This window comes from Ranitomeya imitator, chromosome 3, assembly GCF_032444005.1.
Source record: "Ranitomeya imitator isolate aRanImi1 chromosome 3, aRanImi1.pri, whole genome shotgun sequence".
Lineage (NCBI taxonomy): Eukaryota > Metazoa > Chordata > Amphibia > Anura > Dendrobatidae > Ranitomeya > Ranitomeya imitator.
Genome location: NC_091284.1, coordinates 531,428,331 through 531,451,496, shown reverse-complemented (window position 1 = coordinate 531,451,496; position 23,166 = coordinate 531,428,331). Strand labels below are relative to the sequence as shown.

Genomic DNA, 23,166 nt, shown 5'->3' with positions numbered 1-23,166 from the left:
CTGCCAAACCAGTACAGAGATCTGGGCCTTTTTATTTAGCGTGATTTATTATGGTCATTCCATGGGAGTAGTGCTCACAGGATTTGTGGGGAGGAGGGAGTATCTAGGCTTCTCTGAATCATTGACCTCCACAAAAATAAATAAACCGGTAAATAAAAAAGGACCAAACAAAAATGTTATGGAAAAGTATGGTGGATTTCAAAGATAAAGAATAATGGTTCTTTGGGTTGCAGTGTGAATAACTTAGGAGCAAAAAACATCCACTTGATTTGGCGACAGGTCCTCTTAAAGCAACTAATTCTCCAAGGCAAAGTTTAATTGCCATTTCCAAGGTTTAAAAAAAGCTGAGGCTACACATAAAATATCTTCCTGCAAAAAGTCCAACCATTGAGCTGATGTCCAAACAGTACACAGAGCTACAAGCACAAGAACATAAGACTGTTCTAGATCCCAAGAACATTTCCACACTAGTTTGTGCAAATAGACACTTTTTTCAAGTCAACCACCATGCATCTAAATGAGATTCCAGCAGCAAGAACTTACATTTCTGCAAGTACCATTTAGAGCAGGGGTCCCCAACTCCAGGCCTCGAGGGCTGCCAACAGTGCAGGTTTTCAGGATTTCTTTAGTATTGCATCGGTGGTAATGTGATCATCTGCACAGGTGATGATTCCAACCCCTGTGCAATACTAAGGAAATCCTGAAAACCTGCACTGTTGGCGGCCCTCGAGGCCTGGAGTTGGGGACCACTGATTTAGAGCAAGTACATAATAGGAGCTTTTTTTTTTTTTTCAGCGGCAAAATCTTATCTCTTGGCAAGAAACAAGCTGCAGAAAATAAAAACATGTTTTCCATGGTTTTTCTTGCATTTTTTGCTGCGCTTCTGGCATGCTAGATTATCTCTTGTGCGTGCTGATAAAGTTCACTGTTGAATAAAAGTCCTTTTTTATAGAATCAGGTTTTGGCACAAAAACGCAGCAAAATCTTGAAGAAGAAAAAAAAAAAAGAAAGAAAAAAAAGAAAACGCTGAAAGAAGTGACATGCTCCATTGTGCAAAAAAAAACAAAAACAAACGTGCAAAGCACAAAATCCTGATGACAAAAAAAAACAACAAGCTGTGTGCATGAGATTTCTGAAATCTCAGCCTTTGCCAGTACTGTAAAACACAGGTAAAAGTTTGCATAAAAAAAAAAGCTGCAAAAACGCTTAGTGTGAACTTCGCCTTAGACAAGTATCACAGGTGTCACAATTTCTTCAACAGATCTGCTGCATGCAAGTATATGCCAGAAGAAAAGTATAGGCAAAAGACAAGTATAAAAAGAGGCATCACAAAAACTGTATAGTGTTAACTTAGCTGAATACTGTTCAATCTCAATGAAAAATGGACGTAAATTCAATCACACATTTAGCAATCCTTTGCAAAAGTGCAAACGGATTTCAATGAAAAAAAAGGGACACATTTTTATACAAAACTGTGTTTATTTATAGACATTTTGGCAAAATTAAAGTAAAATATATGGTTAGAATTATAAGCACTGCATACATTCAGTAGACCAGCATGTGCAAATAAACAGCAGAAGGCAACAGCGAACACTTTGCTCATCTTTGGCAGCTAACCAAAATAGGCCCCGTTATTAAATACATGGGGGTACATACAGGAGGATGTTGTGGCACAATCTACCCTCAATTACAAAAAACCCCAACATTTACCAATCCTAGTTACAACTTGCGCAATGATATGGAAAAAAACTTTTTGCCTTTTACTTCTTGGAAAAGCTAAAAAAAAAAAAAAAAGTTTAGCCAATCCAATATCTTTCCACCCATGAAACCACCAAGTGCACAGTAACTTCCAACAGACACTTACACTGCTTTAACAAAAAGAAAAGGACGCTGTAACTACAAGCCAGCCATACCCTGTAAAACAGGTCTATAGCATTAAGCAGAAATGCACACATAGCAGCATACACGTATTTACAGGTTCACAGTTGTAAAATTGTATGTTCACAATCCAATTATAACTTGTAGGGATGTCATACACTCCTAAATCACAATTAAAGCTCAGAGTGATCAGAAATGCATAAAATGTTTAAATACTGCATTTTAAATAGGTTGTAACATTTAATGCATAAAGCTTGTAATGCATTCATGTGTTGCCAGTTTTAAAGAAGTGGAAACAGTTTATAGAAAACCAAAAAAGTCCCCTAGATTATTTGGTAAGAGAGAAACTCCATGACTTTTGGAGGCACTGGCAGCTTCTGGACTTGATTTGTAGTCATGACTCTTCTTATTGCCATACGACATAAGTGCTGAAGGCTGGAAACATAAGAGGGTGTAGCCCAAAAGTGCACATTTCCATCCTGAGTTCTGTTAAAGAAACGACAAATAGATGATGTAAGCGGATGTTTGAAATCAAATGTTTTCTCTACAAAGAAACATGCATGTGATAAAACAAAGCCATTAAAGGTTAATAGACAAAATACTTAATATCTTACCCAGCAGCTAGAACACTGCCATCAGTAGAAAAGGCACAGCAAAGACCTTTATTTAGAGGTGCAACTTCAACAGGGTGTGAGCGATCGATACGCCAAAATCTTACTAACCTACAATTCCAGAGAAAAATAAAATAGGAATAAATAGCAACATATCATTGTATACAAATACACCTGTCTATATTGACATATTCAAGCTAAATGTGCCACAATTCTAGTGCATATTATGCCAAAACTCCTTCATGACTTGCACCATATTCATTGCATGTTTTAGACATTTCCTGTGCCTTTGAAAAGGGGTGAGAGTCCTCAGTGGTTGATACCTTTTAATGGCTAACTGAAAAGATGGTAACAAATTGCAAGCTTTCGAGACTACACAGGTCTCTTCATCAGGCAAAGACTAAAACAAATTCTGAAGAATCACATATTTATGCACAACATAGTATTTTTTTTTTTTTTTCCTATACTATGTTGTGCATAAATATGTGATTCTTCAGAATTTGTTTTAGTCTTTGCCTGATGAAGAGACCTGTGTAGTCTCAAAAGCTTGCAATTTGTTACCATCTTTTCAGTTAGCCATTAAAAAGGTATCAACCACTGAGGACTCTCAATTCTAAATATTTTTCTATCCACTGGCTAACACGGTACCAAGATATATTTCTTTCCTGTTTGAAAAGGGGTGTGATTTAATGGGCAATACTTTGCAGCAAAAGCAAATTTTTGGCACAAAGTAGGCCAACAGTCTAAGGTAGCACTCAGACTGCCATATAAAATTGGTCAGAGATAGGAACAACGCTCAGACTGGCCGGCGGCTCTCCCTACCCGATTTATACAGCCATCTGAGTATGCCCAAAGCTTGCACTGTGTAAAGATGTTCTACACAAGTCTGTCTAGTCCAGGGTTGCACAACCTACAGTCTGTAGGCCACACGCAGTACACCCTGCCGCTGGCTGCAGACCGCTCAGTATTGACCAGAAACAGCTGATGGCAATCCTGTGTGATTCGCTGGGTCTAGCTCACTGCCAGAACAATGAGGATCGGGGGCTCCAGTGCGGCTCAGTAGCCAACCAGCATTTTCCTTCACTGCAGAGGGGAACGCTCATTGGTTACTGTGAAGCCGCTATCACACAACTATATCCCTGCTGTGTGTGATAGGAGCTTCTACAGGCACTTGGCACCTGCTGGAGAGGAGGAGGGATGTTTCTCCTCTACTTATATAATATTCTGTTCCTCTGTATGTCCTCCATTTTTTTTTTTCACCAGCCCAGTCTGGTAAAGCGGTGGAGCTTAGCAGGCAATGGGGTTAGGGCTTGGCAATCTCATGAACCCGCTACTACACAAGGGCAGATGAGCCGACCTGCAAGAGAAAGCAGGTATTCCATGTGACTATGAGCCGATTAACACTGGCCACTGCGGCTGTCAATTAACCGCCAGCTACATACAAGATACCAGCTAGCATTTATTGGCCTATTTCATCCACCTTCCCAACATGCCAAATTTCCAGGTTTTTTTTTTTTGCGCCATTTTTTTCTGCCCCTTTTTTCCCCCAAGAGCTATAACTTTTCTTCCAATGGGGATAGACGGCGCCTTGTTTTTGTGTCCTGAGCTGACGTGTTTATACCATTTTGGGGTAGATACAATGTTTTGCATTTTTTTCAGGTGTTTCAAATAAGCAAATACCTCCAATTAGAAATATACTATAATTCTTCTGATTCGCTATGTCACTTACAGTAGATTTCAGTAGCTTAGGTATCCATGGTTACGTCCACTAACAGCCAACTGTCACTATATGAGTGGTCATATAACCATGGATACCTAAGCTACTGCAATCCATGCAGTAGAATCAGAAGATTTCTAATTAGAGGTATTTGCTAATATTACACCTACTACAAATTTGGATAGGATCTTGGAGATGGGAAGTTTTATTGCAGCACCTTAAAGTAGAAAAAGATGGCAAAAGGTTGTGCACCCCAGGTCTAATCTAAGTCTCCATTGTATGAGAAATGGACATTATTGATAAGGGTCCTAAATTGTCACATTTTATTTTAATAAAATAACTGGTAACTATAAAAATCACCCATTTTTGGAAAAGAAAATGTTGTACATGCAAGCAGCTCCTGACAAACAGCCCCGTTAAAATGAAAATTGTTAGGCATGAAGAAAAATACTAAATATATATTACTATTATTTTCCCTTTACTCTCAATCTACGTAAGGTGTCTAAGCTTCTGGAAATGCCAGAAACAGACTACATGAAAAAAAAAATTTAACTTACTTATCATCAGCAAGACTTGCAATATGTACCCCATCATGGCTAAATGAGACTGATCTCACCCAGCGACCATTATCTCCGCCTGCAAAAATGGGTGTTGGTGGGGGATATAAATGCCTGAAAAGGAAAAAAAAAAAATCAGTTTTGATTTAGAAAAGAGTTTTAAGAACTTAAACTATAAGATGGACAGAAATTTTTCTAACAAGTCATCAACACCATACAGTGTCAGTAGGTCAACCAACTATGGTGAAAAGTGAGGCCATGGTTCAAAGCGGGTATTGGCTCCTATATGTTTCGCTCCGCACAGGATCAGACAGTGAGGTGCATAAAACAGGAGCTGCACGATAGTAACTATATTATGCACAGCGCCCTCGTACTTCATACTAGAACACATTGTATTGGTTATTGCCTGAAGTGTCCCTTTAAATGAAAAATGCAGTCTAAGGACAATTATATTAAGAAGGAATTAATGTTACACTGACATTAGGTGATCATCTACTTTTGATTCTAGGATTTACATACCCAAGTTCAAAAAGAATAGACCCAATATGGGGATCCCAGACATAAACTCTGGTGTCATACGATGCAGTAGCCAACAAAGCTCCATCAGGAGAGAATTCACAAGCTACCACATCATTGTGGTGTCCTTCAAGCTTACGGATCATTGTATATTTATCCATGTCCCATAGAAAGACCTAAAATCAAAAGACAGTTGTTACAGTCTATGTACTGGAAACTTAACAGCCAAATCTAGGAAACTAACTAAAATATTTTTACTATGAATTTAGTTACAGTAAAATTACATTACTTGCTCAGTGTCATACCCAGTATATTAATGGGATAACATTATATAGAGAAGGCATGCAAAACTAAAAAATAAATAAATTAAAAAAAAAAAATAAATAAAATCAGCTCAAGTTAAAATGTTACAGCTAGAAGCAAGTTCTATAAAATGCACAATATAAAAAACATAAATGAGTTCAGTTTGCTTTTAATTTAACAGTTGGGTTCTACATTACAACCCCTGTTTGCGAAGTATAAAACTAATTATTTAAACAGAATAGTAAGTTATCATATGGTTACTCCAGTAGTACCCCCTTTGAGAGAATAAGTTCACTTGTTTACAAAAGGCTTGAATCACCAACGTGAGCCCAGGAAGAGAAACAGATACTGCAAGAAAAGAGAAGGTTGACAGCCAAAAGAAAACACTTTTGGCAAACAAGACAATAACTAACAATACACAAACTAAAGGCTCATTTTACTTAATAATGAAAGTGTGTGGAAACGATAGGGCTATGATCTAAAAGCTATACTGAGTGGCAAGCCACAATTTCTACGTGACTGCCAATGTTCGAAAGCCAAGTTGAGGGAAACAGAATGGTTATTTAGATTATGGTTAGAGTCTATATTTTATAATTAAGAAAAGTTACTTATTAGTTCATTAGGAACTTCATTTTACTTGAGTATAAGAATAAAGCAGTTATGACCTTAAAAATAATCAAAAAGAAATAGAAACAAAATACAACAGCAAAAATAAAAGAAAAAGCAGAAAGTGGACATCAACCAGCACCTGCGTACGTACAGTACACCTTGCAGTCGATTGCAAGGTTACTTCGTCCTATGGCATTGGTCGCCCCCAGCCTGGTAGCCAGAGATGCCACTCTCTGCCCAGCTAACACCACTGTGCTCTCCTTTGTGTGGTGCCAACTTAACCTCAATCACACCCATATTTCTGCCACCACCTGTGACAGGGAAAGCAAGAAGCTTATGGAAAACACACAGCCTATAATAACATTGGGTTAACAAACAATGTCAACAACCATATAGGCTAAATTTTAGGTGTGAACTGCTCCTTTGGAGTAAAGGCAATTACACGCAAATGCTCAAAATTACAACGAAAAAAAAACAAAGTGTGCAATCCTATTAAGAGGAATCTGTCACATATTTTGCTACAGAATATGAGAGCATGTGGGAGCAGAGACCATAATCGCAACGATAGATCGTATCTTTTGCTGGTTGTTGCAGTTTTGATCAAAAACTGCTTTCTCTGCTACAGATCTAACACCCTGAATACCGAGCTCTGTATAACTCCGTCCACTCTACTGCTTACAGACACTATACACAGAAACCTGCCACTCAATTTTGGAGGTGGGTCTGGACTACCCAGCAGTAGGCCAAATAGTCATGGTGTCTGTTCCCACATCCACTGTTTGGCAAAAACCTGCTGACGCATTCCCTTTAATAGGTAATTTAATACATTTTAAACAACTTAATATATTGGCGCCATAAGGGCAAATTCCAGGAGCAGCACCTGCACTGCTTTTATTTACAGCAGTAGGTCATCATCTAAAATATGGCATATAATAATGCAATATGATTTCATCATCATTACTATAAAATGTGCATTTCCAGAACCATATGCTATAGACTCGTATCTTAATTATATTAGCATGTGCAAAGCAAGGTATGAGGCCGATGACAGTGAATGGATTCTGGCAAATTACTCATTACAGGTTTCAGAAATGGACTGGCTTGCCAAAAGCAGTACAAGTTATGATTATTTATGCCAGCTTTCAGCACGTTCCACCATGCATCATTTTTCAAATTAATGTGCTAAAAATCATTCAAGACACTGAGCACAATCTTAGGTTGATTACAAAAGTAATACTTTGTGATTTGACAAACATGTAGAAATAAGGAACTTTGAAACCTACAGCTTTCCCAGCTCCGACAGAACACAGCATCGAGGAGTCAGGGGAAAATGCACAGCAATAAACCCAGTTCTGATGTCCTCTTAACACTTTCATCATATTGCCTAAAATAAAGCACAAAACAACTCATTTCAATTTCTAAAATTAAAGAGAAAAAAAAAAGAAATCAAAATCATAGTGGCATGTAAAAGTTTTGGCAACCCTGGTCAAAATTACTGTCATTGTGAACAGTTTATTTAAGAGTTAAAGATGAAATTATCAGTAAAATGCCTAAAGTTAAAGCGGACACATTTCCTATGTATTTTAAGCAACAACAAAAATAAAAAAAAATTGTCATTTTTTTACATTTTAAAAATTACAAAAAGGAAAATGGGCTGATGCAAAGGAGTGGGCACCCTTGGAGATTTGTGTGATCCGATAACTTTGACCAAGGTTTCAGACCTTAATTAACCTGTTAGGGTTATGGGTTGTTCACCATCATCGTTAGGAAAAGCCAGTTGATGCAAATTTCCCAGGTTTATAAAAATCCAGCCTCCTTTGGCCGGCTTCACACTCAGCGTATGAAAATAAGGTCCGTATATTACGGCCGTAATACGCTGAAATGTCCCGAAAATAGTGGTCCGTAGCTCCTCCGTAGGCAGGGTGTGTCAGCGTTTTTTGCGCATGGCATCCTCCGTATGTAATCCGTATAGCATCCGTACTGCGTGGTTTTCTCGCAGGCTTGCAAAACCAACATACCGCTATAGAAATGATCCATGTGTCCCAAAAAGAAAAAAAAAAAAAAATTATATATATATATATATATATATATATATATATATATATATATATATATATATATATATATATATATATATATATATATATATATATATATATATATATATATATATATATGTCATTAGACACATATATGTATATATATTAATATTTTTTCCAGCGCTATACAGCTTGAAAGCCGGTAATTCAATTACCGGCTTTTTCTTTCTCCTTCCTAAACCCCGACATGATTTGAGACATGGTTTACATACAGTAAACCATGTCTTCTCTCCATTTTTTTTGCAGATTCCACACTACTAATGTCAGTAGTGTGTATCTGCAAAATTTGGCCGTTCTAGCTCTTAAAATAAAGGGTTAAATGGCGGAAAAAATTGGCGTGGGCTCCCGCGCAATTTTCTCCGCCAGAGTAGTAAAGCCAGTGACTGAGGGCAGATATTAATAGCCTGGAGAGGGTCCATGGTTATTGGCCCCCCCCGGCTAAAAACATCTGCCCCCAGCCACCCCAGAAAAGGCACATCTGGAAGATGCGCCTATTCTGGCACTTGGCCACTCTCTTCCCATTCCCGTGTAGCGGTGGGATATGGAGTAATGAAGGGTTAATGCCACCTTGCTATTGTAAGGTGACATTAAGCCTAATTAATAATGGAGAGGCGTCAATTATGACACCTATCCATTATTAATCCAATTGAATGGAAGGGTTAAATAAAACACAAACACATTATTTAAAATTTTAATGAAATAAAAACAATGGTTGTTGGAGTATTTTATTCTACGCCCAATCCAGTCACTGAAGACCCTCGTTCTGTGAAAGAAAAAACATAATAAACCAACAATATACTTACCCTCCGCAGATCTGTAACGTCCAACGATGTAAATCCTTCTGAAGGGGTTAAAACATTTTGCAGCAAGGAGCTTTGCTAATGCAGGCTGCTCCTCGCTGCAAAACCCCGGGGAATGAGTCTAAATATAGATCAATGAGCTATATTTAGCTTCATTTGCGGTGAGGCGCCCTCTGCTGGCTGTTTATAGATCGTGGGAACTTGCCTAGAAAGCCTGGGAGCTTTTGATATAGGCACATCCATTGTGTCAATTAAGATATTATATAAAACATTAATACATTAGTGCACCATTTACATGCCATAAATAGATATTAATAAGGCAAGTCCCAAGCAGGCAATGTTGACGTAATAAAACATGACTAAACATCTGCATACCCATGCATAAATGTAGATGATATAAAAGGAGTTGTCCGGTCTCAGGCTACAAGTTTTTAGTCAGCTTTGTGACTAAAGACTACAGTCATGGACAAAAATTTTGAGAATGCGACAAATAAATTTTTCCAAAGTCTACTGCTTCATTTTTTCTAACGGCAATTTGTATATACTCCTGAATGTCAGAGTGATCAGCTTAACAGCAATTACTGTACTTGCAAAGTCAAGAAAATGAACTTTAACCCCCAAAACACATTTCAACATCATTGCAGTCCTGCCTTAAAAGGAGCAGCTAACATCGTTTTATTGATTTTTCCATTAACACAGGTGTGGGTGTTGAGGACAGGGCTGGCGATCAATCAGTCATGATTAAGTAAGAATGACATCACTGTACACTTTAAAAGGAGGCTTGTGCTTGGTATCATTGTTTCTCTTCAGTTAACCATGGTTATCTCTAAAGAAACACGTGCAGCCATCATTGCACTGCACAAAAATGGCCTAACAGGGAAGAGTATCGCAGCTACAAAGATTGCACCTCAGTCAACAATCTATCGCATCATCAAGAACTTCAAGGAGAGAGCTTCCATTGTTGTCAAAAAGGCTCCAGGGCGCCCAAGAAAGACCAGCAAGCACCAGGACCGTATCTTAAAACTGTTTCAGCTGCAGGATCGGACTACCAGCAGTGCCGAGCTTGATCAGGAATGGCAGCAGGCTGGTGTGAGTGCTCCTGCACGCACTGTGAGGCGGAGACTCTTTGAGCAAGGCCTGGTTTCAAGGAGGGCAGCAAAGAAGCCACTTCTCTCCAGAAAAAACATCAGGGACCGACTGACATTCTGCAAAAGGTACAGGGAGTGGACTGCTGAGGACTGGGGCAAAGTCATTTTCTCTGATGAATCCCCTTTTCGATTGTTTGGGACATCTGGAAAACAGCTTATTCGGAGAAGAAGAGGTGAGCGCTACCACCAGTCTTGTCTCATGCCAACTGTAAAGCATCCTGAAACCATTCATGTGTGGGGTTGCTTCTCAGCCAAGGGAATCGGCTCACTCACAGTCTTGCCTAAAAACACAGCCATGAATAAAGCATGGTACCAGAATGTCCTCCAAGAGCAACTTCTCCCAACCGTCCAAGAGCAGTTTGGTGCCCAACAATGTCTTTTCCAGCATGATGGAGCACCTTGCCATAAAGCAAAGGTGATAACTAAATGGCTCATGGAACAAAACAGAGATTTGGGGTCCATGGCCTGGAAACTCCCCAGATCTTAATCCCATTGAGAACTTGTGGTCAATCATCAAGAGACGGGTGGACAAACAAAAACCAACAAATTCTGGCAAAATGCAAGCATTGATTTTGCAAGAATGGACTGCTATCAGTCAGGATTTGGTCCATAAGTTGATTGAGAGCATGCCAGGGAGAATTGCAGAGGTCTTGAAGAAGGGTCAACACTGCAAATATTGGCTTGCTGCATTAACTCATTCTAACTGTCAATATAACCTATTGGTACTCATAATATGATTGCAACTATATTTCTGTATGTGATATAAACATCAGACAAACACTAATAAAAACCAGAGGGCAGCAGAACATGTGAAAATATGATTTTGGTGTCATTCTCAAAAATTTTGGCCATGACTGTAGTGAATCCTCACATCACACGCACTGCCCACTGTGAGGATTCTCCGACGTTGGGAGGGTGACCACAAGTATGTACATACATACAGTCACGAATCGGATAGATCTGCATGGCCTCAATCATTTCCAGAGTAGTGAGCGAGTGTTTGGAGTGTGGCCGAAAGTATGCAATTTTTGTCACATGACTGCGGCTCCCAGAGAATCCCCACAGTGTGCACTGCACGCTATGTGAGGACTCACATCTGTAGTTACATGGAGTGACTACAGACTTGTAGTCTAAGGCCGGACGGCCCTTTAATTAATTTGCCATTTAAGCACAGATGTTCAAGCAGATTTGTAGCCACTTTTTTTAATGGACACTGCATAGTTGGGATTCACTTCATCAATTATATGTAATGCACACTTTATTTTACAGTATTAATATCATTATCTTAAGTGACAATGGATTTGTAGGTGTAAAATGTCACTGAAATTGCTCTATTTGTGCTTGTAAACGGCTCTATAGAGGAGATGAAATGTAGCATAAATGACTCAGAAGCTTGGGTGAACGAATCACAATCTTTTCCTGAAGTTTAGAGTGCAGCTTTCCTTTATTATGCGTTTGGCTTACTGCATGGCAGCGTTATAGGAATTGAAATCTACCGTATTTCCTGTTGAAAGGCTCAAAAAGCATTTAAAGGAAACCTCATGTATGTCTAGCTATATTGCTTGCTTTTAGACCTAGTTCATCAAAATGTTAGTGGAACATACCATCATCCTTTAGGTCCCACACCCTAAGAGTTTTGTCTCTGGAAGCAGAAACCAGTATAAGGCTGCCGTCTGGCGCAAATGTCAGGTCTCTAACAATTTCGGCATGATCCATCAGATTAAGGAGAAGCTTCCCTAGGGAGAAGAAAAATTAAAAACAAAAATTCCTATCAAAACCAAATGCATTTACTTAATTTACTTATTTTAAACACAACCAAAAGGGATTTCATAAATCTTAATTTAAAGAAAACCTGTAACCAAGTCTAAACTGTAGAGTTATGCTACGTTTCCATGATTAGGAAGTAGTAGCGCTTTGGAAGCATCATATCTCTGCTGCGTCCTAATCACGCAGGTAAATCCACGTGTTCACTGAACAGAACAATGCAGATTTACCGCATCCGATAGACATCTATAGTGGAAATGTATTATCTTGCCGAGACTAGCGTCTGTGCAACAGAAATTTACATGCTGCATATTGTAATCCCACATCGCAGGCGAGTTAACGCCGAGTCAAAAAACACAATATTAAAAACAAACTACTATATCTTTGTAGTTATCAGTAAGTCGCAGTGTAAGGTGCATCACCTCGTATTTACCATCCTTTCACGTCAGAGTTATCACTGATTGATATGAAAACCATAAGCACAAAAAGTTCAACATTATGTAGCCATTTGATTATTCTGCAAACATCTCTGGTTTATAGTGTAACTTGTACTTTAGTCCTTGATGTTTCCCCATCTCAAAGTGATGGCAAACAGCCAGGATACGCCATTATGTTGTGATTGCTGGGTCCAACTTGGGACCCCTACCAGTTCGGAGAAAGCAAATAGCTTCTCTCCAGTGGCCCCCAGGCAACTAGCTTTGCAGGCAACTGAAGCGGGATCACATTCTGAGGATATGCCATCACTTTAGGAGATCGTAAAACCCTTTCAATATAAAGACCAGTAGATAGCAGTAATACAGCTGCAAGATCTGGACTCCAAACCTACAAACTTTCTGTTCTATGTTGATACAATGCAATAGTACTTAGGGGAGGTTGTCTTCTAGTCACAATACAGATGCTAAAATGTAATATTATGGTTGCCTCAAACTAGCCTCAGTGCAGATTTGTCTTCTAAAAGCCACGTATCACTGAAATAAATTTTGTTTCTCGTACTTCAGAAGCCTTGACTGTAATTATCTTTATATCTATCCTTCCTCCTCTTACAATCCGCATGACCAGCCCTGGAAAAAGGCAAGAAGCCACCCAATCTCAGTTGTTCACATCATACATAAATGATTAAATACACCAGTGGTTCTTGTAATCTGGCTCTACAGCTTTTATGAAACCAACCCCAGGCATGCCCTAACTAGTAGTTTTGAGGGCCATAGGTAGGAAGCCATCACAGACTATCTGAAGGACAACCTTATGAATATTTACAACATAGTTAATTGTTTACTACAAGTAAACAAATACTATAAACAGAATTAACCTGACGGCTGAAGTAGGCACGCTGCTAAGGAAAAACTCATTTTTCAGCACTGCTTCCATTATATGACCCTATTAGCTTCCAATACCAATTAAGGGTAAAAATGTGACCAAATTTCTGTGCATCTGTCATAGGGTTTCACAAGTATCCTATCGGGTGCAGCAGCACCCTAATATTGCTGTATTAGAATTCATTTGTACATGGCTCATTACAGAAGGTCTAAAGTCAGTAACACAACTTTAATGTGGGCAGGATGTTGTTCCAATGAAAGAGAAACCTTACTTTGCACAGAAACCAAAACTGAATAAATGCAGTCACACATCTAATAAACTATAAGAGAACAAACCTTTGGGAGAGTGGTGCTATAAGCATCAGACGGTGGCAGGGGGAGACTACATCTCCTAACCTGTAGTCACATTCTTATTCTATATGTAAATTTGTTTAGCCTGCGTGTAGTACATTAATAAAAGTGTGAGCGGCAAACAGTTTTCTGATGGTTACAGCAATATTCTATATTTGTCCTATTTCATATGTTTCAAAATACACCAGGAGCAAGAATACGCACTGGTCAAGGGCTGATTGTGAGACCATTTTCTGCATAGTGGATCACAAGCATGTATCATTTGAGGTAAAACAGTATTGGCCAAAGACATTAAGGCCATGTTCACACGTTTCTGATTTCCCTGCTGTTTTTTCTGCACTAAAAACCGCAGCTCTTGGCAGAAAACGCAGGTGCGTTTTTTTAATGCGGTTTTTAGTGCGGTTTTTTATGCAGTTTTCTCTGCAGAGTCTGTGTGTTTTCTAGGAAGTTTTTTTAGGGTTAAAATGGCTGAAAATACCCTAACCCTACCCCTAGTGTGGGGGGAAAAAAAAAAAAAAATTATTTATTTTATTATTGTTACTACCTATGGGGGTGATAAAGGGGGGGGGGGGTCATTTACTTTTTTTTTTATTTTGATCACTGTGAGGTTATCGCAGTGATCAAAATGTGCCTGGAATGAATCTGCCGGCCGGCAGATTCGGCAGGCGCACTGCGCATGCCATTTTGGAAGATGGCGGCGCCCAGGGAGAAGACGGACGGACACCGGGAGGCCCGGTAAGTATAAAGGGGGGGAGATGAGGGCACGGGGGGGGGGGGGGGACAGCCACACTCCGCCCACGCACTTCCTGCTGCAGCGGTTCTGCACCACAAACCGCAGAAAACCCGCAGATATTTTTTGATCTGCGGGTTTTACTGCGGGTTTGACCCTCACAATGGAGGTCAATGGGTGCAGAACCGCTGCAGTTCCGCACAAAGAAGTGACATGGTCCTTTTTTTACCGCAGCTATTCAGCGCGGCTTTTTTAGTGAATTTCCGCATCATGTGCACAGCGGTTCCTGTTTTCCATAGGGTACATTGTACTGTACCCTGCATGGAAAACAGCTGCGGACCCGCAGCGGCAAAAGCGCGGCGGTTCCGCAGTAAAAAACAGATTGTGTGAACATGGCCTAAACATGATGTAATAATTCTCGTGACTCCAACATTTGTTCTGCATATGCATTATACTAGGTTTCAAAGGTCTAATGGACCAAGCAAAGTAACGCGACAGTTTGTCTGATGAAATACCTGTATAAACATCCCATATCTTGATGCGTCCATTGCACAGCCCTGTAGCAAGCAGGAGCTGGTCTTGACCAAACTTGAACCGGTGCCATTCTATATTCACACAAAGACTTTGTTTTTCAGGCACGGATGATCCAAATGCCAAACTCCAGACAATGTCCCCGCAGTCTATGCAGTGCTCTTGCGGCTTGTTTCTTGGTGTTGCATCACTATTCTGTCTCGATAGTCTTCCAGTCGTCAAGTTTACACTATTCTTGGTACTGCCAGCAGCGCTGAAAAGGAAGAACACATTTCCATAGGAAACAGAAAAAACTTCAGGTCAATGAACTAAATTGAAGCTTTCATGGAAATGCCACACAAAATATTCAGCTTAGGGGGCTTTCACACTGCATTTTGGCACCTGCTCGTTGGTCCCATCGGGGGTTTATGTCCAAACCCCATGCAAAATTGGATTTGGGCGTATATGCTGACGAGCTATACACTAGAATGGGGCCGACAGAGTTAACGTACACAGTCGTGAATAATTTGTGGGCGTATACCTACTGGGGGCGACACCCAGACGCAGTCTAATACATCTGGATGTCCGCCTCTAGTAGACGTATACACCCGAAACTGATGCATGACAGAGCGTACATTCACTCTGTTGGCACCATTATAGTCTATGGCCATACGCCAGAATCCCATTTTGCGGGGGCATAAACCCCAATGGCAGGACCAATAAAAGGGTGCCAAAACAGAGTGTGGAAGCCCCCATATAGAAGAAAGGATCGTCATATGCATTAGACTGAAGTACAGACAACCACCTAACCCATGTATGTCTGTGTGGACAGCGTCTGGATTCTCTGCCAATGGCAGATATTGGGAGAAGGAAGTGCCAGGCAAGTTGGATTGCAACATGAAGGATATGTTTTTCTTATGTCAGATAAATCAGCACAACAGTTGTCTACTAGCAATTCTCCCTACACAACACATGCACAGCTGCCGGAGCTGAGTGTTCATGTATATGGGGGATTAGGATGAATAGCTGTATGACATTGAGGGGGCTTAAATGGGTTCTCCCAAGAAGAAAAATTCACTTTAATCAATAGATCTTGGAATAATAATAGTTTCCACAATTAGAGGTGTTTAAAAAAAAAAAAAAAAAGTTCCTGTGCTGAGATACCGTAATCTTAAAAATGTGCCCTGACAATTTTGTGTTTTCCATGAAAACTCATGCTTTTATTTATCAAATGAGTTGCCAAATTAATTGAAAATCTAGTCCAGACATTCACAAGGTTCGAAAAAAGATTTTTATTTGAAATACCATATATACTCAAGTATAAGCCAACCAGAGTATAATCCGGGATCCCTAATTTTGCCACAAAAAACTGGGAAAACTTAATGACTAAAGTATAAGCCTAGGGTAGAAAATGCAGCAGCTACCGGTAAATGTCAAAAATAAAAATAGCTATCAATAAAAGTAAAATTAATTGAGACATCAGTAGGTTAAGTGTTTTTGAATATCCATATTGAATCAGGAGCCCCATATAATGCTCCATACAGTTCATGATGGGCCCCATATAATGCTCCATACAAAATACGCCCCATATAATGCTCCATACAGTTTATGATGGCCCCATAAGATGCTCCATGTTAAAATATGCCCCATATAATGCTGCAAAAGGTTAATAATGGCCCCATAAGATGCTCCATAGAGACATTTGCCCCATACAATGCTGAACAAATGCTGATTATGGCCCCTAAGATGCTCCATAGAGATATTTGCCCCCATATAATGCTGCACATGGCCCCATAAGATGCTCCATAGAAATATTTGCCCCATATAACGCTGCACATGGCCCCATAAGATGCTCCATAGAAATATTTGCCCCATATAACGCTGCACATGGCCCCATAAGATGCACCATAGAGATAGAGGACGCGGAAGACACAGCGGTAGCGGTGCCGACGGTGGAACGCGAGACAGGTGAATATGCCCCCATTATACTCATCTGCTCCTGGTACGTTCCTGGTTCTCAGGGTGCTGACAGCTTCTTCCTGTATTGAGCGGGCACATGGTACCGCTCATTACAGTAATGAGTATGCGGCTCCACCCCTATGCGCTTGTGTGTTTGTGCGCATAGTGGAGATGGGATTTCATAAAATCCCCTCCACTATGCTGTAACATCTGGACTCTGCGGATTGTACGCAGCGTCCAATACACAGCAAAAAAAAAAAATTTTAAAAAAAAGCAATACGCCCCGTGGAAACATACCCCTAGACAGACAAATCTGAATTCTTTGCACACAGAATGATCAATCACTGTGCGCACAGAATCTCATCATTGACAGCAAATGCTCCGCTTACACAGGATGATGTACTACCGAGAACAATCCAATCACCTGACAAATAAGTGTTTTGCTCCTTCTTCAGGAGAGGGGCTGGCATATTTACACAAGACGATAATCGGCAAGTGAGCCTTCTAATCAGGGCTGTGGCGATGGAGTAGTGGAGTCAGGTGCCCATTTTGGTGGAGTTGGTATAAAAAGGACTGACTCCTAAAATATATAGTAAATTGGGTACAGTAGTTCAGTGCAGGATGTGTTGTAAATGTTTTCATAAGAATTTGGGAAAGTTATAAAATGTTCTATGTCTGTTCTATTCCTGATCTCAGGATCTCGGCTTTTAGTTGAGATGAATCTGTGCTGCACTTTATGTACATGCTCAGTAGTGACCAAAGCTGTGGGGTAGAGTCAGGGAAATTGAGGAATCGGATATTAGGCTTACCGACACCACAGCCTTGCTTCTAACGTATGCGCATTCCAGATTATTGCCTCATCTAAAGGTACCGTCACACTAAGCGACGCTGCAGCGATACCGACAACGATCCGGATCGCTGCAGCGTCGCTGTTTGGTCGCTGGAGAGCTGTCACACAGACAGCTCTCCAGCGACCAACTATGCCGGTAACCAGGGTAAACATCGGGTTACTAAGCGCAGGGCCGCGCTTAGTAACCCGATGTTTACCCTGGTTACCAGCGTAAAAGTAAAAAATAAAAAAAACACTACGTACTTACCTTCCGCTGTCTGACCCTCGGCGCTGTGCTTCTCTGCTCTGGCTGTGAGCACAGCGGCCGGAAAGCAGAGCAGTGACGTCACCGCTCTGCTTTCCGGCCGCTGTGCTTACACAGGGCAGAGAAGCAGAGCGCCGAGGGACAGACAGCGGTAGGTAAGTATGTAGTGTTTTTTTTTTTACTTTTACGCTGGTAACCAGGGTAAACATTGGGTTACTAAGCGCGGCCCTGCGCTTAGTAACCCGATGTTTACCCTGGTTACCAGCGAAGACATCGCTGAATCGGCGTCACACACGCCGATTCAGCGATGTCAGCAGGAAGTCCAGCGACGAAATAAAGTGCTGGACTTTCTGCAGCGACCAACGACTTCACAGCAGGATTCTGATCGCTGCTGTGTGTCAAACTGCACGATATCGCTAGCCAGGACGCTGCAACGTCACGGATCGCTAGCGATATCGTTCAGTGTGACGGTACCTTAACTGTGCCTTTAATTACCAACCACTGATACAGGCAGTGCAGCCAAATAGAAAATTACCACCCCGCAGTGGATCTTATCTGCAGATTGCTATATACTGTAAATGGCACACGTATCAGATACTTACAAGTTTTTAAGGCACTGAGTCCAAGGAACTAGCTTCACAATACGATGACCCTGAGACCAAGCAAAATAGGAGCCATCTGGAGCGAAAGCCACAGTCCAATTTTCACGGCCATACTTCTGCTCAAATGGAGAAGTCGGTGATATCAGCTCCCCAATGCTCCGTGATCTTGCTACAATGTAAAGAAATAGAAAACAAATAACAATATAGAACATACATTGCACTGTTTGTAAATATTTGTATTTATACCTAAAGGTGCTTTCACATTTTGTTCTTTCCCAAGCTCGGTGGTCCCGCCAGGGTGTGCATCCGAACCCCACACAAAACAGGATTGAGGTGTATGCGCTGACACAGCCATTGACCATAGTGGTGGACATTGACCATGTGTGAATCATCTTTTGGGGAGGGGGGTACAAGTCTACTGGAGATAGACACTCAGACGTAATAAACGGCGTCTAGGCATCCACCTCCAATAGGTGTATACACGAGAAAATGATGCACGGCAGAGTGGATTTGGACTGACAGCACACATGCCCAAATCCTCTTTTGCAGGGTATTCAGACGCAAGCCCCAACTGAACCTACAAATGTACGCAAGAACGCAGAGTGAAAGCAAGTTAGAAGACTAAGTATTATATTCCTTCATAATGAACTTAACACTTATTACATCTACATATAGAAAAGTATAATAAAAACGGAAGGGATGGCGCCTATAGCAGCTCATATGGTGGACAGGACAGCACTGCTCCGGAGGGGAGGGTGGTGCTCTGTGTGCGTGCCACAGTGTGTGTGTGTCATATGGGGGATGGTGGAAATGAGGGAGGGGAGGGGGAAGGGAAGAAATGAAGTGGTTTGGTTGGATGAGTGTCAAGCAGCAGAAATAGGTGAAGTAAATTCCACATGAGTAGTGGGGGAGGGGAGAACACAGACATGGGAAGCACAACATGAATAATGGAAGCAGCTGGGACTACACCTTAAAGACACATGTGACATCCACTTCATGAGATTGTCCCAGAATTGGCGGAAAGGATGTGATCAACCCTCACACGCTGCGCCCAAAATTAAAGCTACAACACATTATGTGTGTAAATATTTAGTGTTCACACATGTACTATATATGGAGACTGAAAATATGATTACATACAGTATACAGAGACCTACATATACAGACGGTACAACTGACACACATCTATAACGTGTACTATATATGGAGACGGAGGAAAATATGATGACATATACAGTATACAGAGATCTAAATATACAGAAGGTACAACTGACACATATATATATCTATAACGTGTACTATATATGGAGACGGAGGAAAATATGATTACATACAGTATACAGAGATCTACATATACAGACGGTTCAACTGACACATATCTATATATCTATAACGTGTACTATATATGGAGACGGAGGAAAATATGATGACATACAGTATACAGAGATCTAAATATACAGAAGGTACAACTGACACATATCTATATATCTATAACGTGTACTATATATGGAGACTGAAAATACGATTACATACAGTATACAGAGACCTACATATACAGACGGTTCAACTGACACATATCTATATATCTATAACGTGTACTATATATGGAGACGGAGGAAAATATGATGACATACAGTATACAGAGATCTAAATATACAGAAGGTACAACTGACACATATCTATATATCTATAACGTGTACTATATATGGAGACTGAAAATACGATTACATACAGTATACAGAGACCTACATATACAGACGGTACAACTGACACACATCTATAACGTGTACTATATATGGAGACGGAGGAAAATATGATGACATATACAGTATACAGAGATCTAAATATACAGAAGGTACAACTGACACATATCTATATATCTATAACGTGTACTATATATGGAGACGGAGGAAAATATGATTACATACAGTATACAGAGATCTACATATACAGACGGTTCAACTGACACATATCTATATATCTATAACGTGTACTATATATGGAGACGGAGGAAAATATGATGACATATACAGTATACAGAGATCTACATATACAGACGGTTCAACTGACACATATCTATATATCTATAACGTGTACTATATATGGAGACGGAGGAAAATATGATTACATACAGTATACAGAGATCTACATATACAGACGGTTCAACTGACACATATCTATATATCTATAACGTGTACTATATATGGAGACGGAGGAAAATATGATGACATATACAGTATACAGAGATCTACATATACAGACGGTTCAACTGACACATCTATATATCTATAACGTGTACTATATATGGAGACTGAAAATACGATTACATATACAGTATACAGACCTGCATATATAGACGGTACAAGTGACACACACAAATATATATATTTTATATATTTTACACGTGTACTATATGTGGAGACTGAAAATATGACTACATATACAGTATATAGACCTGCATATACAGACGGTACAACTGACACACACACACATATATATATAACAGTACAGGCAGTGCCCCGTGTGATGGAGGAGCTCGCCGCTCGCTCAGACAATACGATGCATGAGGCGGCCCCGCTCCCGCCCGGGCTACGTCCCATTAGCCCAGGAGATGCCGCACGGAGCAGCCGTCACGCACGGTACCCGCGCTCGTCCGCTCCTTCCATGGTCCCGCATGAATGGTGCACGTCCGCCGCGGACTCACCTATTTCATCTTCGTTTACAAAGTCGGGAAAGCTTGCCATCTAAATAGAACTCAGACGTCTAGTGAAGACCGTGTGTCAGTAAAGCAGGCTGTGGCTGTTGTGTGACCCCGCACTCCCCCGCACGGATACGCTGCAAGCCGCCGCACTCCAACTCCAACACCTCAAAATGGCTCACACACACACAGTCACACACAGTCCGAAAACCGAGCGTGGGCGGAGCCGTGACGTCACAACTCTGAGCGCAGCCAAAGATGAGCTCGAGGCGTTGGCCGCTCTCCGGGGAGGAGCGTGACAGAGGCGGTCACGTGACGTATGAATTGGCCTCTGGAGGGGGCGGGACTGGTCTCTGCAGCAGTCAGTGGTCGGCGCCGGAGTAGGAGCTGGACGACGTCACTGTTTGACTTTGTTACCAGTGCGCATGTACATAGTGTGGGGTGCCGTTCGGCCAGGGACTTGGGACAATGTGTGGGGTCCAGGAGCGTCCACGGAAGAATTGCTGCGCATGAGTGTGTGCGTATGTGTAGACGATGTTCACACATGGTGTTACAGCATGTTTTATGCAGCTAAAGGGAACCCGTCACCCCCAAAATCGAAGATGAGCTAAGCCCTCCGGCATCAGAGCTTATCTACAGCATTCCGTAATGCTGTAGATAAGCCCCCAATGTTACCTGAAAGGTGAGAAAAAGAGGTTAGATTGTATGTTTACTGTATTTGTCTATATTTGGCCTGTATTCACATGTAAAGTGCCATGGAATAAATGGCGCTATAAAAATGTATAATAATAATACTCTCCCAGGGGCGGTCCCGGTCTGATCTGATGGGTGTCACGGTCCTGTCCGTGGCCTCCAATCTTCTTACGATGACATCCTCTTCTTGTCTTCAAGTTGCGGCTTCAGCGCAGGCGTACTTTGTCTGCCCTGTTGAGGACAGAGCCAAGTACTGCAGTGCACAGGCGCCGGGAAAGGTCAGAGAGGCCCGGCGCCTGCTCACTGCAGTACTTTGCCCTCAACAGGGCAAAGTACGCCTGCGCCGGAGCGTGAAGACAAGAAGAGGACGTCATCGTAAGAAGATGGGAGGCCCTGGACCGCGACGCCCATTTGACCGGACTGCAGTGGGACCGCCCCTGGGTGAGTATAATATAACCTCTTTTTCTCATCTTCCAGGATACATCAGGGGCTTATCTACAGCATTCCAGAATGCTGTAGATAAGCCCCTGATGCTGGTGGCCGCAGCTCATCTTCAATTTTGGGGGTGACAGGTTCCCTTTAAGTTAAAGAGCCACCTTCAGCAGTACTAAGGCTGCATTCTGTGAAGGTGGCTCTTATGTTTATTATCCTAGGAATGCTGAAATAATGACTTTTATAAATTTCCCGCCATACCTGTATTGAGTCCGGGAGGTATGTTTTCTCCCCCTGACTCAACCGCTGCGCAGCCGTCCATCATCCCCCGTCTTGCCTCCGGGCGCCGCCTCCTCCGAGATTTGCGAAGTCTCGCGAGACTTCGGCACTATTTTCAATGGAGCTCCACTGCGCAGGCGCCAGATTCCCAGCCCCGCAGTGTGAATACATCATAACACACTGCGGGGCGGGATCTGGGGCCTCCGCTACACGAAGGCGCCGGTGACATCACGACAAAGAGGCGGCGCCCAGAGGCAAGACGGGGATAATGGACGGCTGCGAGGCGGTTGAGTCGGAGAGAAATCATACCTCCTTGACTCAATAGAGGTATGGCGGGAAATTTATAAAAGTGATTGTCAGCATTCCTAGGATAATAAACATAAGAGCCACCTTCACAGAATGCAGCCTTAGTGCTGCTGAAAGTGGCTCTTTTACTAAAAACCGCCCTGGGGGGTGACAGGTTCCCTTTAAGACCTTCAATCTTTGTGATAAAAACTCTG

The 23,166-nt window shown here is 41.4% G+C and overlaps 1 protein-coding gene across 1 annotated transcript; it reads right to left on the bottom strand.

Annotated features, from left to right (window-relative positions):
• Positions 1-1,459: 1,459 nt before the first annotated feature.
• WSB1 (WD repeat and SOCS box containing 1) lies at positions 1,460-21,495 on the bottom strand. The gene is made up of 9 exons (XM_069757804.1): positions 21,269-21,495; positions 18,565-18,733; positions 14,915-15,183; positions 11,843-11,974; positions 7,475-7,575; positions 5,283-5,455; positions 4,764-4,877; positions 2,493-2,600; positions 1,460-2,364 (listed from the first exon to the last, which is right to left on the bottom strand). Exons 1-9 carry the CDS (start codon positions 21,306-21,308, stop codon positions 2,202-2,204), a joined length of 1,269 nt encoding a protein of 422 aa, XP_069613905.1. The 5' UTR covers positions 21,309-21,495; the 3' UTR covers positions 1,460-2,201.
• Between the last annotated feature and the right edge of the window lie 1,671 nt (positions 21,496-23,166).